The 18,314-nt window shown below is 53.9% G+C and overlaps 8 protein-coding genes across 8 annotated transcripts; 3 read left to right on the top strand and 5 right to left on the bottom strand.

The window, feature by feature from the left end:
- Positions 1-16: 16 nt before the first annotated feature.
- Positions 17-1,094, bottom strand: V1518DRAFT_427790 (NADP-dependent oxidoreductase domain-containing protein; the record flags this gene model as incomplete). Its single annotated transcript, XM_066906057.1, has 2 exons — positions 17-1,014; positions 1,064-1,094. The coding sequence occupies 2 exons, from the start codon at positions 1,092-1,094 to the stop codon at positions 17-19; spliced, it is 1,029 nt and encodes a 342-aa protein (XP_066759035.1).
- Positions 1,095-1,352: 258 nt separating this feature from the next.
- Positions 1,353-3,258, top strand: V1518DRAFT_384430 (FAD dependent oxidoreductase). Its single transcript, XM_066901680.1, has one exon. It carries the CDS (start codon positions 1,583-1,585, stop codon positions 2,822-2,824), a length of 1,242 nt encoding a protein of 413 aa, XP_066759034.1. The 5' UTR covers positions 1,353-1,582; the 3' UTR covers positions 2,825-3,258.
- Positions 3,259-3,285: 27 nt separating this feature from the next.
- V1518DRAFT_417796 (uncharacterized protein) lies at positions 3,286-3,969 on the top strand. Its single transcript, XM_066904396.1, has one exon. The coding sequence runs from the start codon at positions 3,400-3,402 to the stop codon at positions 3,844-3,846; it is 447 nt and encodes a 148-aa protein (XP_066759033.1). The 5' UTR covers positions 3,286-3,399; the 3' UTR covers positions 3,847-3,969.
- Positions 3,852-6,127, bottom strand: V1518DRAFT_417795 (NMDA receptor-regulated protein 1-domain-containing protein). The gene has a single exon (XM_066904395.1). The coding sequence runs from the start codon at positions 6,003-6,005 to the stop codon at positions 3,936-3,938; it is 2,070 nt and encodes a 689-aa protein (XP_066759032.1). The 5' UTR covers positions 6,006-6,127; the 3' UTR covers positions 3,852-3,935.
- Positions 6,128-6,219: 92 nt separating this feature from the next.
- On the bottom strand, positions 6,220-10,695 carry V1518DRAFT_417790 (muts domain V-domain-containing protein). The gene is made up of 13 exons (XM_066904394.1): positions 10,129-10,695; positions 9,989-10,073; positions 9,855-9,932; positions 9,410-9,798; positions 9,208-9,355; positions 8,929-9,155; positions 7,696-8,880; positions 7,351-7,646; positions 7,198-7,300; positions 7,022-7,145; positions 6,794-6,971; positions 6,598-6,742; positions 6,220-6,549 (listed from the first exon to the last, which is right to left on the bottom strand). Exons 1-13 carry the CDS (start codon positions 10,453-10,455, stop codon positions 6,277-6,279), a joined length of 3,558 nt encoding a protein of 1,185 aa, XP_066759031.1. The 5' UTR covers positions 10,456-10,695; the 3' UTR covers positions 6,220-6,276.
- On the bottom strand, positions 10,696-13,375 carry V1518DRAFT_417783 (uncharacterized protein). Its single transcript, XM_066904393.1, has 5 exons — positions 13,157-13,375; positions 12,952-13,094; positions 11,514-12,897; positions 11,136-11,454; positions 10,696-11,084 (listed from the first exon to the last, which is right to left on the bottom strand). The coding sequence occupies exons 1-5, from the start codon at positions 13,287-13,289 to the stop codon at positions 10,907-10,909; spliced, it is 2,157 nt and encodes a 718-aa protein (XP_066759030.1). The 5' UTR covers positions 13,290-13,375; the 3' UTR covers positions 10,696-10,906.
- A 248-nt stretch (positions 13,376-13,623) lies between these two features.
- V1518DRAFT_405905 (uncharacterized protein) lies at positions 13,624-14,961 on the top strand (the record flags this gene model as incomplete). The annotated part of the gene is made up of 2 exons (XM_066901937.1): positions 13,624-13,683; positions 13,741-14,961. The coding sequence occupies 2 exons, from the start codon at positions 13,624-13,626 to the stop codon at positions 14,959-14,961; spliced, it is 1,281 nt and encodes a 426-aa protein (XP_066759029.1).
- V1518DRAFT_417779 (Indoleamine 2,3-dioxygenase-domain-containing protein) lies at positions 14,950-17,060 on the bottom strand. The gene has a single exon (XM_066904392.1). The coding sequence runs from the start codon at positions 16,956-16,958 to the stop codon at positions 15,192-15,194; it is 1,767 nt and encodes a 588-aa protein (XP_066759028.1). The 5' UTR covers positions 16,959-17,060; the 3' UTR covers positions 14,950-15,191.
- Positions 17,061-18,314: the final 1,254 nt, after the last annotated feature.

Here is an 18,314-nt window from a genome sequence, read left to right as displayed (position 1 = left end):
GCACGCTAATGCTCGCTCACTTGGTATCGTAGGTGTACTCGAGGTTGCCGCGCCAGTAGGGCAGCTCGTAGGGCATCACGAGCTTCTGCGCGGCGTCGAGAGCGGCAAGGATGTCGGCGGGGAGGGGCGCGTCCTCGATAGCGGCGATGTCGGCGTCGAGCTGCGCGGGCGAACTCACGCCGATGATGATGCCGTCGCCGGTCTGGCCGGCGGCAGGGCCAAGATTGAGCTTGGAGTGATGGACGAGCCAGCGCAGGGCGATGTCAAGGAGAGGGATGTTGTGCTTCTCAGCGACAGGCTGCAGGAGGTCGAGCGCGTCCCAGTAGCAGTCCTTGAAGTAGCGATTGCGGTAAATGTCGCCTTGGGCCCCCGCGGCGGCGGAGAAGCGGCCAGTCGTGGGGATGCCGGTAGTCCTGTTATACTTTCCGGAGAAGAGACCGCCGCAGAGAGGGTTAAAGACGACGAGATCGAGGCCGTAGTGGCGGAGAGCAGGGATGAGCTCGGGCTCAATGGAGCGGGTGATGCAGTTGTACTTGGCCTGGTAGAGGGTGGGAGGGACGAGGTTGTTCGCACGACACAGGGTGACGATCTCGGCGACCTCATAAGCGGCATAGTTGGAGAGGCCGAAAATCTTGAACTTGCCTTGGCGGTAGAGGGCGTCGATTGTTTGCAGCGTCTCGAGGAAGGGCACGCTACGGTCGGGCGCGTGGAGGTAGTAGATGCCAACGGAATCGGTCTTAAGCTCCGCAAGGGATGTGGTCAGGTATTTGGGTAGCTCGGTCTTGGAGTGCATGCCAGATTCTACGGGGAAACACTTGGTAGCGATGTCGAAGTGGTAGACATCCTTCCAACCGGCGGCAGCAGTCCAAGCTTCCTGGTCGCCAGAGGTGTAGACGCGAGCAGTGTCGATCTCAGAGTAGCCGGCGCCCTTGAAGCGGTCAAGGATGGCCTTGGTATCAGACATGGTGGTGATGCGGGCGGAGGGTGAGGATGCAGGACCGAACGTCATCATGCCTGTCTGCGCATTAGTGCGTAGGACAGCGAGAGGAAGGGTGGGACATACCAAGGATGACGCGGTGCTTGGCGGAGGCCATGGTGGAGACGGGAGGACGGCAGCGGCGGAGCGTGCAGCGCAACTTGGGGGGGAGTGTCTTATAGGTCTCGCGCGGTTACGACCGGAGCGGAGCGGAGAAGACGGGGCGGACTATGGCTGCGCGGCGCACCGCAGCGCGCCGCAGAGAGCGGGGCGCGGGATGGCTGGAGCATGGCGGTGGCGGTGCGAGGCAGTTGTGGCGGTGCGGGGGTCACACCACAATTCGGCGGCGCGCCTTGCGCGCAAACTCGAACCGGCACCGGCATCACGAAGACGACGACGACCCCCTCCACTCCGCCGACCCCGTCTCCGCCCGTACCCTTCGCGCGCCCTCTCCGCGCCGCCGCCTGCCCCCTTCTCGGCACCGCATCGCGCTCCCGCCGGTCTCTCACCCCACCGGCCTTCTCCCCGCTCGGGGGTAGTCCGCTCCTCCTCGGCGCACGCCTCCCCTTCACTCCATACCCCCTCCCCCCTCGACTCCCCTACACCATGCCCACCTCGGCAATGGTCCCCCCAGAGGACTCCCGCACGCACATTATCGTCGTCGGCGCAGGTATCATCGGCGTGTGCACGGCCTACTACCTCACCCGCCATCCCAAGTTCTCCCCCGAGACCCACCGAATCACCATCATCGAGTCCACCCGGCCAGCCTCTGGCGCTTCCGGCAAGGCCGGCGGGCTGCTCGCACTCTGGGCATTTCCCTCGCAGCTCGTCCCGCTCTCTTTCAAGCTCCACGAGGACCTCGCCGCCATGTACGACGGCGCCGAGGAGTGGTCATACCGCCGTCTGCAGACCGTCTCCGTCGAAGGCAACCTCTCCAAGTCCGCGCGCGTCTCCCGCAAAAAGCCCGTCGACATCGGTCTTCCCCCAGACCTCGACTGGGTCCGCCCCGACATACTCGAATCTTGGTCCGCGCTCTCGGGCACCGACTCCACCGCCCAGGTCCACCCCTACAAGTTCACCATGTTCATGCTTCGTCGTGCCCAGGAGTCCGGCGCCGTCTCTCTTGTCCTCGGCAAGGTTCTCAAGCTCAACTACTCTGGCGTCGGTAACGCAGTCGAATCCGTCGTCTATGCTCCCGTCGGCTCCTCCGGTGACTCTATGTCCTCCGACTCCGTCTCCTCCGCTGGCAGCGCCCTTCCCAAGGTCCTGCGCGGTGACAAGATCGTCGTCACCGTCGGCCCCTGGACCTCCCGCCTCCTGCCCACCTGCCCCGTCTCCGGCCTTCGTGCCCACTCCATCACTATCACACCCTCCCGCCCCGTCTCCGCCTATGCTGTCTTCACCGAACTCAAACTCGCAAAAGGCAAGTACATATCCCCTGAGATCTACGCGCGCAAGGACGAGGTCTACATCTGCGGCGAGGGCGACAACTACGTCGAGGTCCCAGAGACCACCGACGATGTTGAGGTCCTCAAGGAGCGCTGCGAGGAGCTTGTCAAATATGCCGGTATCATCTCCAACGAACTGCAGGGCGGCCGCATCACCCGGCGGCAGGCCTGCTATCTTCCCGTCGTCGACGTCCCCTCCACCTCTGGTCCCCTCATCGGCCCAACAAACACCCAGAACCTCTATGTCGCCTCTGGACACAGCTGTTGGGGTATCAACAACGCCCCCGGCACCGGCAAGGTCATGGCCGAGATCCTCCTCGATGGCGAGGCAAAGTCCGCCGATGTCTCCTCGCTCGACCCGCGGCGGTACTTTGTTTCCGGCCCCCTCCCGGGTGAATAAGTCTTGCCTGCCGCCTCTGTCCCTTGCCGTCATCTCGTGTTCTATGGTTTTAATATCTCGCTGTGTCTCGGTTTCTCGTCCCTCATAATGGAGTGAAAATTCCTCAATTGTCGTTTCTCTCACCTGTCCATCTCTCACCTTGTCCCTTGATACATGAAAAAGCTAAGCTGCGTGGAGTTTTTGTTGTTTCCTAACTTTGTATATTTTTCTCTTTATTATCTCTTTCTCATTATTTTCTTCATCTTTTTGTTCATTAGCGTGTTTTCATCTCCGACATTTCCGGTCCCTTCATCCCTCTATCACATCTCCCTTCCCACCACATTGCGCGCCATGTAAAATTTTAATTTGATCTCTGTTGTGTGTGTGTGTGTATGTGTGTGTGTGCGTGTGTGTGTGTGTTCACGATATCGATTCAATAAATAGTCAAACTGTGGTAATGATTTAGTACTTACTTGCGGACTGCGATTCAGTGTAGTGTGCGGACCCTAGTCGGCAAGCCCAATACGCGCGACTCCACTCGTCCTTACGCTTCACGACTTTCTTTATTCCCTCTACCCCCTTCATCACCACATACGATGGCAACGCCTTCGCGCACCACAAGTGCAACCCCACCATCCGCTTCTACATTCGTCCCTGCCCCACCGCCGCCGCCGCCGTTCACACTCTTCGCTGCAGACATCACGCCCATCGTGAAACCCTTTCGCGCCGCCACGCTGCGCGCTCGCGCCGCACGGCGCATCAAGAACGCCAAGCAGATCATCTCGGATGAGAACAAGCGCCTCGCGTCACTCGCGGTGCCGCGGCCGGTGGATATGCCAACGTACATGAGCGTCGAGGCGCCGCCGTCGGTGCTGCCGCGCAAGTGGTGGTGCGACATCACCGGACTCAAGGCACCGTACAAGATGCCAGGCAACGGTATGCGGTATCATGATAGGGAGGTGTACGAGGTCATTAAGCACCTTCCGCCGGGCGTGGATCAGCAGTATTTACAGCTCCGCAGCGCGAACGTCGTGCTCAAGTGATGTGCTCATGAGGTGTGTAAGATGTGTTCTATTCCGGAGTTGGGTCTGCTTCTATGTATCAATCATGATTTTACAACATGCAAGAACGCTCACGCCGTAACGGCCTCGGGCGCCTTCACCTTAGCCTTCTTCTTTTCCTCCAACTTTGTCCGTATCTCCTCTCCCCACCGCCACCACTCCTCCTCCTTAAACTTCTCCTCCTGCCCCACCCCCCTCAAGCGCATCTCACTTGCCTCGATCGGCTTCCAGTAGACCAGCGCATCCTCGAGCGGTGTCGCGCTGTTCTCCAACGTCTTCCCCAATGGATCCTCGTCCGTCGCGTACACCTTTTCGCTTTCGCCCTTCTTGTTCTCCTTCGCGCGGTCCCGCTTGGCCTTTTTCTGCGCACGTTTGCGGTCCTCCTCACTCATCCCCGCGTACTCCGCCGCTATCCGCGCAGACTTAGGGACATCGTACAGCGACAGAAGCAGCTTGATCGCGTCGCCCGCAGCACGCAGGTAGAACGGCTCCGCGTACAACCCGTCTTCCCACCGCAGCATTTCGACATACACTCGCATCGCACCCCGTCGCGTGCTGTACTGGTGGAAATCGAACTGATCCTTGTACCAGTCGTCGAGGACCTTCTTGACTGCCCCGAACCGCTTCAGCGCAAGTCCGATCTTGCCTTGCCGCTCAAACATCTCGCCCTGCTCGGTCAAAAACCAGATCGCTTGCATGTCATGCAGATCCCCGACGCCCTTTCCGGGCACGTCGTTCTTGGTGAACAGGCTCACCACCGCGATCGCATCGTCGCCCTTGTTTGCGCGCAGTAGATATTTTGCGGCCTTCGTATTCACATACCGGTCCTGTAGATCCAGCTCCCGCGCCACCGTCATCGCGTCGCTCGCGCCGAGAAGGTCTCCCTTACGCTTCAAAATCTTGGCTTTCACCATGTGAGCCTCCACCAGCGTCGGCGTGTGCGCAATCGCTTTGTCGATGTACTCGAGCGCGGTCTCGTGTTTGCCGACCTTGGAAAAATGCTGCGCGAGGTAGTGCAACGTCCACACATACGTTGTTGGTGTCGAGCCCTCTCCGCTAGAGTCTTCCAGCAGTCCCAGCACCACTTCCTCGATAGCCGTCGCCTTGGCGGCGTCCGCGTAGAGTGGTTTGATGTTGACGAACGCAGATGGCACCCCACGCTGCAGGTATCCGCTCAGGTAGGTTTTGATCGCGGCCTTGAAGTCTTCACCCTGCAAGAATGACAGCGGAATCGTCCGTGCGAGGTCGCTACGCTTGTACTGCTTGGCGAGGCTCTCGTACAGCAACTTGCGCTTCTCCACGTTGTCCATCACGCCCAGTGCCTTTTCCAGACCTTCGTAGTACGCGAGACAGTCTGCGTTCCGGTTAAGCAGCTTGCGGTACGCCTTAACCGCCTCATCGCGCCGGCCCAGGTCTTGCAGATATTGAGCTCGGTACTCAAGAACACTAAGCTTGTCGAGCACCTTGTCCGCGACGGCGTCGAGATCTGTCAACGCGCGAGCCACGTCGCCACTCTGATAGATGATCATGTTCTTGTACAGCAGCAGCTCGGAGTGCTCGATGTCGTCCTTCTCCGGCGGCGACTCCATCGACTCCTCGTACTTCTGAAGCACGTTCTCCGCCATGTCGTATTTGTGCTGCAAGTGGTAGCCTACAGCCAGGCCTGTCCAGTTCTGCCGCACCGTCGGCTTTTGCTCAAGAATCGACTTGCGCGAGATCACCAAGCCCTCGTAGTTCCGCAGCTGCATCTGCAGTAAACCCAGATCTCGTAGTATGTTCTGGTTCTCCGGATCATACTTGAGCGCATTCACGTAGCACTTTGACGCCTCCTCGAAGTTATGCTCGGACCGATAATACAGCCCAAACACATGCCAACATATAAAACTTGTCAAATCGTTCCGCAGGCCAGTCTTGATCAGCTCACGGCCCTCGTCGCGCTTGTCGCTAAAACACAGAATCAGGCCCTTCATCGCAAGCGTCTCGCCGTGGTCGGGGTACTTTTTCAGAATAGCATCCGCGAGCTTCAGTGCCTTCTTATACTGCCGCGTCTCGTACAGCTTCAAGATCTCGTGGAACGCGTTCGCTTCCTTAATGGGCAGAAGCCGATTCGGGGGAATTTCTGGCCTGCTTGCGCGACTCATTTTGGCTGCTGTGAATACGCAGGATTAACGGACTCGAGACTTTGTCGGGTTACAGTTTAAAACTGATTGGAGTGCCGCAAATACTAGGTCGTCGAACTTGTCGAGGTCTCGTGTAAACTCCGTTCCTGATTTTTTTCAAGATGTTCACGGCGCACGCTGCGGCCAAGGCGGTTAGGGTCCACTCTCTCCGCCCTCCACCACGCTGTTGATTTATGAACTTGAATTCTCAGCTAATATACAAGCAGTCTTACAGCGACACCTTAACACAACTCTACAAACTCTCAATCTCCTTCAATATTGTCAGCACGCTAGTTCCCCGCTTCATGCAGCCGGTCGCCTCGTTCGCGTCAGTATTCCGGGCCTCGCTTTCACCAATAAGTCTCATCAACCACGCAAAATCGCTTTGTAAACCTAATGGTACGACCTGCCCGGCGTCCGTAGTCTCGAGAATACGCTTGACCTGCGACGTGTGTTCGAGGTTTTTGGCCGCGTCTTCTGCTTCATCTACGATACGGCGGTCGATGCCACACATGGTCGCGACGTGCTGTATAGTGTTAGAACACTGCTTATTCAAGATTCCAAAAATACGCACCATGCCAAATGAGCCGGGAGAGACACCGTTTTCTAATCGGTACAGGAAAGTGACCTTCCGCTCGTCCTCGTCCACAAGGATCGCCATCCGCTTTGGCTCAACCTCAGGATGTCCGACGAAACTATTTGCCAGTGTACCGTAATGTCTACACCGGTTAGCTCCGAAATTCGCTCGTCTGCGAGAAAAAAGCACTTACGTTGCAAAGAAACCAAGACTGCCGATATGCGTCGCAATATGATACAACACAGATTCAGCAATCGCAAAGCCGTCGGTCGAGCTTCCGCCACGACCCAGCTCGTCGAGGACAAGCAATGACCGGTTCGTCGCCTGCGTAAGCATCTTCTTGGTCTCCGCGAGCTCCACATAAAACGTGCCTAAACTGCATTAGTTTTTTAACGTACCGTGTCCTCGTATAACGACTTACTCTGGCCGGCAAAGATATTGTCGTTCGCGCCTAGACGTGTCATGATTCTGTCCACGCACGTAAGTCGAGCGGTCTCAGCGGGAACGTAGCATCCGATTTGTGCCATAATTACGGCAACGCAGGTCTGCAGTGTGTCAGCCACAAATCCGATTGGGTCAATGCAGCGCTGTACCTACCATTCTCAGAACAGTCGACTTTCCGGCCGCGTTGGCACCAGTGAGCAGTGTCATGCTCGGCGTTTCGCCTCCTAGAACAACATCGTTGGGAATAAAATCAAGACTGATAGACCATTAGCTTTATGCAACTCCATCAGTCCGTCGTATACATACTCGCTCGAGTAGCACGGATGTCGCAGCTCAGTAAAATCAAGCACACTCCGCTCGTCCTCTACAAATTGAGGTCGACAAGATGGGCTTCCAAGCGACACAGATGTTTTCGCAAGACTCAGCAGACAATCAATGTTCGCCACAAGCTGCGCGGCCTTCATCCAGTCTTTGTAATATTTGTCGAACTTGGCGTATAGGCGCATCTGCATCTCACTCGCGATTTGTTTGTGTGACTCGCGCGCTTCGAGAAGCTCTCGCACGAGTTTGCGTACTTCCGGAGACCAGTATCGTTTCATTTTCTGCGATTGTTAATATTTGCGTTTGCATAGAGAACAATATAATACGCACCTGTGTCGCAGACAACTGCTGCCAATCCTTAGGTACCTGGACTGCAATCCGTGTAGGAACCTCAATCTGATAGATTTCCTTTCCATTATCCTTATAATTAATCTCCTGCGACTTGAACTGCTTTCGGTATCCGCGTATCAAGTCCATCAACTCCTTTTCTATCGCCGCCATGATATCTTGCGAATTGTCAAAATCCTCTTCGACCGCGCGCTCAGGAATCAAGAGACCCTCGTTCTTCGCCCGTGCTCTGTCAAACGCATCGCGCCATTGCAAGAGAGATTGCTCAAGCGACGGCACGTTCGTCATCATTTTGCCGATCAAACCATCTAGTTCGAACTCGGTCTGCAGACGCACCACCACTTCGTAGATTTGTTCATACGCTTCAATAACGCGCACGAAATCTTTGACTTTGCACTTGCCGGCATGAATCCGGGAAACAAGACGTTCCAGATCCGGAAGTGACGCGAATCCTTTCTCGATCGTGGCCTGAAGCTCATAGTTACGATTCAGCAAATCTACGGCATCCAAGCGCGCATTGATTGACTCTATGTGCTGTAATGGATGACACAGCCAGTTTCGCAGCAGGCGCTTTCCAAATGGTGTGATGCATCTGTTCAGGAGCTTGAATACCGTACCTTGATCGCCGCCGTCAAACGAGTTCGCAAAAATCTCGAGATTCTGCAACGACTGACCATCAAGCACGAGCGACGTCGACATCTTCACGGGATCGTAGAATGTAAAGTTTCCCAACGACACTAGTTCTCTGTCAATCTTTAACTGCTGCAAATACCACAGCAACCCGCCAAATGCAGACATCGCAAACGGCTGCTCCTGCACGCGTCGCAACACCTCCGGCCAGTGCGACTGATCGTCAAGATTCTCCGCCGTAAAGTATGCGCTGCGGCTAAGCTCCTCAAGTGCGATATCCTCGTCCCAGAATTCGGTCCGTGGCTTGATGTAGTTCCACAATGTGCCAGGTGAAGTGTTGTTCTTAATAACACGAACAGCAAGTGGCGATATAATACCTTTCTCCAAGATGACTTCTTTCGGCCGCAGCTGAGCAACGACAGTCTGGAAAACATTCAGATCGACATCGTCATTGATCTGCGCTACGTGGAATGCGCCTGTAGCAGTATCGACAAAGCAAATGCCAAAAACCGGTGTGCCTTCTTCCGAAGTTCCCTCCTACTACTGTTAATACGTTGTCATACACCTAGTCCGACTATCTCTTACTTTGATAGAGACGCAATATGTCGACATTTCGTCCACAAGCATGGTCTCGTCGACAAGAGTTCCACCAGTCAATACGCACGCCAGCTCACGTCGGATGATTTTCTCCTCCTTCTTGCCGCGCTCACGCATTTCCTTGCCGAGCAAGGTCTCGACTTGATTCACCTTAGCAACCTTGAAGCCCTTTGCAATAAATGAGGCCGCCCAATGGTCAAACGACATTTCAGGAACTGCAAAAAATTAGTACAGGAGCAAGTGCTTGGTCTACGCTGGATCACTTACCGCCAGCAAGGCGCATGTTCGCACGGCCGCCCCCAGCGATTTTTAAATCAAATTCTGAGTGCGCAAGGTCCGCGTCGCGCTCGTACACCTCATAAAACTTTCCCTTCTTGAAGAACACTACGGTGTCGAACATCTTGGATTTCACCTCCTGTTACAAGTCAGCACTTCACTCCGCCAGGAGCAAGCAATTAAGTTGCCCTACCCAATACTGCGTTTCAAATGCCGTGAACTTCGCCCATGCTGACTTTGGAATAAATAGTGTTCGCGGATCATAGTCAGGATGATCAACGGGATTGCCATCCGCGTCTCGCACGGAGACCAACCAAGAGTAGCGTTCTTCATTTTCCTTTTCAAATGACTTCTTGCCATTGCTAGTCGGTGTTGACAACGCCGTGGATCTGCTGGGCTGCTTCAGCATTGCTTTCGTTGCTGACGATGGTGTTGAGGTTGCGGAGGCACTGAATTTGGAAGCGAGCGACGAGGACTTTCGCTTCTTCGAAGCAGGCGTCTTCGCTACTTGCTCCCCTTCTTCATCAGAGAGAACGTCGACATCCATGTCATCCTCAGCGTTATCTTCCATCTCCGATAAATCTAAATCAGTTAACTTGCGGTCCAAAAAAGTTCACAGTCCAGAGTAGAAGACTCACGTTCAAACGAATCTTCCTTTTGCGGAACAAACTCGTCATCAGAGTCATCAGACACAGTAATCTTTCTCCGTTTCGGCTCTAATGGCGTGGTTAGTCAACGTAGGCAACTCTGCATAGCAGGTGACTACACATACTTTGTGCCTTTGTATTTTCACTGAAATTGTCGTCTTCGTCTTCGTCTTCGTCAGAGATCTCGGTATATTTGACACGCGACCTCGGCTGAACACACAGAATTAGCTTGGAGTAATAAACTCTCGTGGTCAGGTTCACATACACGTCTGCTTGGAGTGGAATTCGCCTCAGCGGACTGGCTACTATCCTCGCGCTCGTCATTCAGCCGTCGAGCAGGGGTGTCTGGCGAAGGCAGCGCAACCTTCGCGTTCTTCTCTTTCTCCCTAATCCCAGAAGATGCCTCGCTATCCTGTTGTGAGACTGGATCGCTGTCGAGTTGCTGCGGCACAACTACCTCCGTGGTTTTATCAACCTTCTTCGCCGGCGGCGGCGCAAAGAAGCTTGCCAGCGTCCGTTGCTTTTTGCCATTAATGGACGTCGGCGTGCCCGCGGCCGAGGAGGATTGCTTTGGTTTCATCTTGGTCGTCATTGCAGAGGTTGTGGATCCCCGAGGAAGTGAGTAATAATGGCAGCGCGGGACAGGCAGCTGAGGCGACCTGGACGCGTTCGTCTCACACGCGTCAGTCTGGTCTGGGAGTTTAAAGGTCGCTCCGCCGCTGAACGCGACGCGTCAAGTACCAAACCCAATAACTGCCATGGTGATCAAGCGGTTTCTATGGATTAGGGCTAGGGTTGTACGTGACGCGTATTCTACGCGTCTCACGTTTTGAGCGGCTCTACGGCATCCCTTAAACCTTAACAGCGGCATGAATCACCTGAGATACCTTCTGCTATAATGTCTCTGCACATTCAGGCGACTGAGTCGACTGCTTAAATGGAAAATCAAAGCCTGCCCTGCTATGTGTATGGTAGGGAGTGGCTGGTCCAAGCCATAACTGCAAAGTATAGCACAAGAAGGATATTCATACCAGGTACAAATCTTAGATGATGCACGAGTTGATGATCTTAAATGAAAGTACTTCACCGTCCGCATTACAAATGCTGCGACGCTCTCGAGAAGAATACGCTTCAATCAGTAACTCGATCCACTTTGGCCGCTTCTGCGCCGCATGTGACAGGATCTTAGACATCCTCATTCCGAGCAAGGGAATCATCGCACTGACATGAGTGTTAGAAAATATTGTGGAAAACGACGAAAATTTTACATACGGATCAGCTCGGCATCCTACCAGTCGCTCTGCGTTTATGCCTTCGCAGTCAGCCCATATCTCTGAGTCCTTCATATCCGATAAGAGGAGCTTCAAACTCCAGAGGTAAGGTCCTTGATTGCTGACAGCACCAAGGATTAGCATCAACCTTGCCAGCAACAAAAAATGAGTCGCATACCTCTTAATCAATGCTTTACTCCATGAAGACGGACTAACGGACCACACAGTACACCGGACTCTATACTGGCCGTGATCGGTCGCGTGCTCCATAGCTTCTTTCAACGAGAACGACTTGGTTGACTCCCTGTCACTGATGAAAACTGGCAAAACCATTAGCTTTCCGGCCCGGGCAGTATTGACCAAATGCAGCGCATCATACCAAATTCATTCGGACTCCACTCTTGACTATCCTTAGGATATGTTTGGTGGGGATCCGGTGCGCAGCCAGCTTGCTCTTGCACCTTCGCAGGACGCATAACGTTGACGGGATTTAGTTCACCAACCGCATTATCATCATTTTCGTCATCCGAGTCGTCACTCGTTACTGGTCGCTCGGCTGGCCATGACAGACGACGCTTCTTCAGTCGCGTACGGTAGTTATATCCCTTGCCAGTGTGCTCTATCCCAGTGCCTTCGGTTTTGACGCTCTTGGTAACCGCGCTGTCCTCCAAATAATTGTTGCTAGGCCTAACTGCTTGTACTCCAGGTACGACAGGACTCGCTTCTGCTAGTCTGTTCAAATCACTAGCTGCTGTGTCCGATATTTCGGACAATGTCCAAGATATATCCAAACGCATTTTCTTTTGCGAGTCATTGTCTGTTAGTGGCTCCTCGAATTCGCGCTTGATAGGTTGCTGGTCGTCAGAAGAAGCGACCTTGACATCATTGCTGACGCTCGTTGAAGGAGACGATGGTAACTCAGGAAGGGGCGAATAGGATGTATGAGTGCTGGATGCTGATGCAGCGCTCCGCAATGAGCTCCGTGTAACGCGCGCCGGAGTATGCATGACCTCTGACCAGGAAGTAGTGCTAACGGCCGGCGACAGAGATGTTCTAGAAATCGGATATTCGGGTAGGGTAGGTCTCCCAGTGAGTTGATTCGTCGGTACATCGTCAAAATATTCATCGCATCTTTGCAGGAGTGGCTTAAGAATGGGAGAATCCTTGGATATTTCTGAGAGTAGAGACTGTGCCGATGACCGGGCCATCAATATGTGCTTGTTTTCGATCAATTTGAAGTTCGTAAATTTGAGAAATCTGCCTTCCGTCAGGTATTCCTCGGCATAGCGTACAGTGTAATTTTGAAGCAAGACGGATAGGCACATCCCTTGTCCAGGAAATCTTTTTTGAAAATTCGTAGCATTGGTCATTGACAAACGATCGTTTCTGGTGAAATCTGAGATCATGATTGTGATACCGGTTTGTACAGCAAAGATATTCCCAATCTTCCCTATAAATGACGCCGTGGTGTTTGGTTTAAGTTCCGAGATAGTTAATATAGGCGATAAGTCGGATGCGTCTGCCATCGGTAGCCCTTGTTGAAGAGCCGGAATGTTCGTTGACGCCGCATCTAAAGCTGTCTTCACGGATTTCAAAACTGTTATAATCTCATGGCCCTCGCTCATGGTGAGCGACCGACCTGGTCGTATTGCCAAGTCATCCGTCTTCTCATCCCAAACATACCAGTCGTTGAGGGAGTCGAAAGTTTCCGAAAATTTGGCTTGAACTTCTCCAGTTTGCGCGCCTCTCTTGCGATAGGCGAACTGCATCATATAGATTAGAGGACGGATTCGGAGACAGTACGACAAACAGCTAACCTTCACGCCGGTCAATAAAACATACTGGCCCTGAGCCGCAGTTATTAACGAGTCCATTGACTTGCAGAAGCAGGTAATTTGAATGTTGAGATTGGGGTCGTGCAGAGTCGAGTAATCGCTTAATATCAGCGATACGAAGGGGCCTAAGATTAACCAGCAACTAATCAAAATCACAGTATCCGGTTCCGTAAAGGGTAGTACATACATCCGTTTACTGCAATCTTTGGAGGCGCTGGTGGCAGCGCAACGCGACCGACAACCACGTATTGCTGTACAGGATTCATTTTTCCCCCATGGCGCATCTTCATAAGGTATGGAAGCTGCGGATATGGCAGCATGCTTCCAAAAGTATGAGCAATTCCAAATGCTATGAACCTGCTGCGTGAACGGGAAGCTTGTGAGAGTTGCTTGAAGGATGGAGCCGTACGCGTCACAAATTCCGAGACGCGCGACTACCAGGTAAACAAGCTGTACTATCACGTGATCACGCGCAGCTCCAAATCGCCGCGGGTTTTCAGGGGTAGGATGGAATAAGTACTTGGGATATGTGTCACCAAAATAGAAACGCTGCTGCATTGCTCTCAGTACTCTGAGAACCAGGTTCAAGGACGAAGTGCACAGCAGCCCCTGGGAGAGTTCTTACTGATACCAGACTATCACGTAAGTGCGACTATGGTGGATGATACCGAGGATGCCGCGCGCCAGGAGAAATTGGCTGCAGCTCGCAAACGGGTACGATCGACAAGTTGCAATTACATTACTTGATCTCCACTGGCTGACACATTTCAGATCGAGGAATTGAAGAAGCAGCAGGAAAAGAAGCCGGTTAAGAAGAAAACTGCAACAAAGAAGAAAGGTACGGCTGCAGCCACAGCTGCCGCTGCAGGCATGGCAGCTGATGAAACGGAAGACGGTGGCGATGAAGCGCCTGATGCGACCGCCGACGACGGCCCTGCTGGAGCTGCAGTTGTCGATGCGGACTCCGAGACTCCACCACCGCCTGATTCCTCTATTGCAGTGACGGAACTTATCGACGATGGTGGAATGGATTCTTCCACGATTAAGCCCGTGGCTGGCGAATCAGTGCGGGCAGAGTTTAGCAGCGATATCGAGTCATTGAAGGCACGGTTAGCTACACTGGAGATTGAAAACGCAGCGTTGAAGGATTCACTATCTACTGCGAACGCCAAAATTCAAGTTGATTCGGCGACAATTGCTAGTCTTCAGGCAAAAGCCAGCCAAGCTTCTGCGATCGGATCGCCTGTGGTCGCAAAGAGTCCCGAATATTATCACACTTTGGAGGAGAAGTTCTCACGGGAAGCACAAGAACGATACCTGTTAGAGCGAGATTACGCAGCACTGTCGCGGTCGCATGATAAGTTGATGTCTCAGCACAACGCGGTTATTGACGAACTAGATCGACTGAAGTTCCGCTTCAGCGCTGATGAGAAGCGTCGACAAACCGAGACAGATGGAAGTCCTGTAGCAGTATCACCGCTAGACGAGAAGACAGCGCTGGCTGCTCGAGAGCGTGCCGCTGCGGCGGCCAATATCAACGCCCGACTTCACGCTGGCACTTCGTCGCTCTTCCGTACCGCACAAGGTCTCTCAGCTGCGGTGGTGAAAGGCGTAACCGGGAGCGCCAACGCGGTAATTTCGGAAACACCAACGCTTGCACGGATAATGAGCACTAGTTCAGGTACGCGACCAACCCAGGGTTTACTACGTGCTGGAAGTTCTACCAGCACTGCGTCGGGATATGCTGATGTCGATCTTTATGCTGGTGACACAGTAGCACAGGATGGTGACGATGAAGATGGAGAAGCCGTATATCAACGTGGTCTTGAGCGCGCCACGCGTGCTGCTGTGGAGCGCGAACGGCTGGAAACAGAAACTCGAGCAAAGCTCGAGTGGGTGTCAAAGGAGATGAACAAGTGGAAGGGCTTCCAGCTAGATCTCGTCGCGGCAGGTGGGTCACCGGCTGGCAGCGGGGAGATGTTTGTAGTGTAGGGTACAGAATTATTGCGCATACCAGCAGGGAAATGGATGAATCAAGTACAAACCACAACACGTTTTTCTAAAAATGAAACACCAGCTGCCCGAAAAGTCTTAAATTCACACCGATACCCGCGGTGTCATTACTCTCTCTTCTCTCTTCATCAATACCGCCGCACTACAACACCGAGAAAACACCAAACGCATCATATATCCAGAAAATGACCATATACACTGGAGTTCCATCACCAGTGACAAATTCCACCATAATCGTCATCCATACTCCACTTGCCGGCAAGTCCGACAGCTGGCGATTGATTCTCATGCTCGCCGAAGCCCATTGCGTCACGCATCTTCCTCTTAGAGCCACATGACGCGTCGTCGCGCAGCAATCGAGCCGCCCATGATCCTGCAGCCGGCTCACCAGTTTCGTCGCGAGCCTGCTTCAAGAATGGGATGAGAGATGTACCGCCAGTTCCCCGAGCAGACTTCTTGTCTGTAAGGGCGATACCTGCAATTCCAATGCCAGCTTTGGAAGGAGGATGCGATGACGTTACCGAGGATGTAGTAGATGCAGAAGACGTAGTTCGCGCCTGAACGATAATGTACCGAGAAACAATCTGGATATGCTTGTCTCTAAACGCACGCAGCACAGCCAAACACGCGTCGTATGCCAAAGTAAGTGCAGAATTTGATTTTTTATGATCGTTAACGTAATCACGAATATTCGCGGCAAGTTCTAGTTGCTCCAAAAACCGTCTATGGGGACCGGGCATGTATTTCCGCATTTCGTGAATAAAACTATCGTTAGGAGCGTCCGAGCTGCTCTCGTCGTTCGATGAAGACTCAGTTGGCCGATGTACGATTCCGAGAGCGATATCGAGAGCCTGAATAAGACTGCTCTGCGCATTGGACCCGCCTGCAAATTGAAGATATTCACCTTCTGAGCCATACTTGACGCCACGAGGGAGGCCCGCACTAGCCATGTTCTTGGAACCCGCCAAAAACGGCCGAATGCGGAAATAGAACGTGTGAGGATCGCATTGTTCCGGGAGACGCGCTAGCATCGGAATCAACGTGTCGATAGACTCTGCGAGAAGCTGCAGGGCAACAACGACATCGTGTGGCGAGTCACGACGAGCAGCGTGCATTGCCTCTAGAATGTGCGCGATACACGCAGCGCCACGGATCTCGATCGCAGTCGACACAAGATAAAACCATGATTCATCTATGGATCCCGTAAAGGTATGCAAAGTCGCGAGGCTCGAAAGGTCTAGTTGCTTGGGTTCCACACTGTCGGCGAATATTGGGCGGTGATTCCACAGACAGAGACCAGCATAGGTGCATAGCGGCGGAACTTCGAGGATCTTGGCCAGATCGAGAAGTGGCCGAGCAATCTGATCCGGTACAACCTCAGCGGGCTCTGGACCACCCCAAATATAACCGTGTGCCATGAATCCAAGGATGGAGTAAGCGCGCCACTTTTCAGGCCCTGTACGCAGCCGGCTGAGAGACAGGATCGGAAACGACGGCGCGCTGACGACGGCGCGAAGCTGACGGGTCATGATGAGAAACTGGAGATTCTCGGCTACTGCTTCCCATGGTGCGTAGTAAGGATCAGGCAGCTGCGAGAGCGGCAGGGTCTCTGGAACGAAGCCGGTGTCGACTGAGACGTCATACTCGCGAGGATTTGGAATTGCGGGTAGCATGTAGTGTCGCGCAGGGAATAGATTGGAGAGGAGCGGCAAAGGGCCTTCAAGAAGAAGGCAGATGTGGGGGAAGGAGAAAGGGAGAGCCGAGGCGGACGTCCGCAGGCATATAGACGAAAAATGGAAAATGCTCACGAGAGAGAAAGAGGGTTTGGCATAATTTATTGCATCGTCGAATAGAGTCGAGCTGGGCGCTCGCCCTTCGTCCGACACTGGTAGGGTTTCCGCATCTCTGCGCCGCGCTGCGCGCTGGCACTGTTCCCTCATCAGTAGGGCTCTTTGCGAACCGGGCTGCAGCAGCATCAGCCGGAATGGCCGACAAAGCCGCGAGTCAGCACAGAGAGTTAGCCGTGGCAACGACAACCCGCTCGCGCTCCTCACACCCTGATCCTCCCGCGCTGGGAGAACCAAGGACGGAGAGCTAAGCGCAAGGTGCAAGTGGTGGCGTTCAAGGCTGGTTCAGTGTCGCGAGTTTATTTCTGCACCCGCCGGCGGCGAGACCAAACTCGCGGTCACGTGGTTTGCAACCGGTTGCAAGGCAGCCACTGTAGAACGGTCCGGCCCGCCGAGACGGAGTCAACAAGCCCCGCCCCGGTCTGAACCAACCCCGCCTGCTGGTGAGAACCCCGAGCGCACGCGACGATATCGCCGGACGCCGTCTTGACGGCAGGCGTCGTCGCCTCGTCAGCGTGCGCGGCAGAGGTAGCGACCCGGTTGGGCGGAGACGTTGCTGGCCTGCACGCTTGTGTCGTTCCGTTTCGCCGCGAACGCAGTGTCCTTGCACAGATCGTGCTGCACCGTCTGGAAGGCACGAAGCACTCTCTGATTCGCTGTCGTCCTAGCTTGAACTCCACAGACCACCGTGAGTCCGGACTTCCGCGCTGGCCGCGATTGTCTGCGGCCAGACTGCCAGCTGGTCGTCATATGATACTGTGCTCTAAATTGCCTTGCCTGGCACGTCTGCCGTGCGACAAGTTTCTCTACTTTTGGTATGCGTCTGGTGAGTCTGCGAGAGCATAAGCGACTTGCTGCAGAATGCCCTTTACTTCCTAGGTCCCGGATGTCATGGCTACAATGCACCCAGACGCGGAGTACGTTCGCAGACTGCGCTAGTCTAATTTCATGACCGTAGAAATGTAGAAGACGACGACCAGCCTGAAGCTGGGCCTCCGTGAAGGGACTGCTGATGGTGCCAGCAGGTTAAGTTTCAGGGACCTGTCTCTGAAGAACTGAAAATTTGAGACTTCTCCGCTTGCGCGATGCTGAGTTCACGTCGCAAGATGAGCGGCTGCGCGACGGGAAGCACGGGCCAGTAGCTTCATTGCTCCTCCGGTCGCCAATTATCTAGCTAACCGCCGTACGCCCTGCGCCGGCCGTTTGCTATTGCAATATCCGCGACGGTTTGGTCAACCCTGAGATAGACAAGTGTGTGCTCATATTCTGGCGTCGTCATGCAGGTCTCGGATATTATTTACTCGCGTTGTTTGGGTTACTCGAACAGTTCTGAGCTAGCACAAGATTGCAAGAGTTTTGTCGATATCCGGAGGAGTTCATGCCTTGAGATGTCACTGCTGGGTACCTTTACTGGCTTTCCCTTGATGCGATTTATTTTTTCGAGTCTTCGACTGAAGTGAATATTAGGATTAAGCTCTTCTTGGA

The sequence above is a fragment of the Limtongia smithiae genome, assembly GCF_038497785.1.
Source record: "Limtongia smithiae strain NRRL Y-17922 unplaced genomic scaffold V1518scaffold_7, whole genome shotgun sequence".
Lineage (NCBI taxonomy): Eukaryota > Fungi > Ascomycota > Lipomycetes > Lipomycetales > Lipomycetaceae > Limtongia > Limtongia smithiae.
The sequence above is the reverse complement of the archived record's forward strand: the minus strand, read 5'-3'. Positions and strand labels throughout refer to the sequence as shown.

Bases quoted from the DNA above. Each gene is read 5' to 3' on its own strand.
- V1518DRAFT_384430 (XM_066901680.1), top strand. From the start codon at position 1,583: ATGCCCACCTCGGCAATGGTCCCCCCAGAGGACTCCCGCACGCACATT.
- V1518DRAFT_417796 (XM_066904396.1), top strand. From the start codon at position 3,400: ATGGCAACGCCTTCGCGCACCACAAGTGCAACCCCACCATCCGCTTCT.
- V1518DRAFT_417795 (XM_066904395.1), bottom strand. From the start codon at position 6,005: ATGAGTCGCGCAAGCAGGCCAGAAATTCCCCCGAATCGGCTTCTGCCC.
- V1518DRAFT_417790 (XM_066904394.1), bottom strand. From the start codon at position 10,455: ATGACGACCAAGATGAAACCAAAGCAATCCTCCTCGGCCGCGGGCACG. The intron at 7,301-7,350 runs GTATGTATACGA...ATGGTCTATCAG, and splicing joins CATCCGTGCTACTCGAGCGA to TCTTGATTTTATTCCCAACG. The intron at 6,743-6,793 runs GTAAGTGCTTTT...TAACCGGTGTAG, and splicing joins AGTCTTGGTTTCTTTGCAAC to ACATTACGGTACACTGGCAA.
- V1518DRAFT_417783 (XM_066904393.1), bottom strand. From the start codon at position 13,289: ATGCTGCCATATCCGCAGCTTCCATACCTTATGAAGATGCGCCATGGG. The intron at 12,898-12,951 runs GTTAGCTGTTTG...TATATGATGCAG, and splicing joins TTTTATTGACCGGCGTGAAG to TTCGCCTATCGCAAGAGAGG. The intron at 11,455-11,513 runs GTATGATGCGCT...TGGTTTTGCCAG, and splicing joins GTGGAGTCCGAATGAATTTG to TTTTCATCAGTGACAGGGAG.
- V1518DRAFT_417779 (XM_066904392.1), bottom strand. From the start codon at position 16,958: ATGCTGCTGCAGCCCGGTTCGCAAAGAGCCCTACTGATGAGGGAACAG.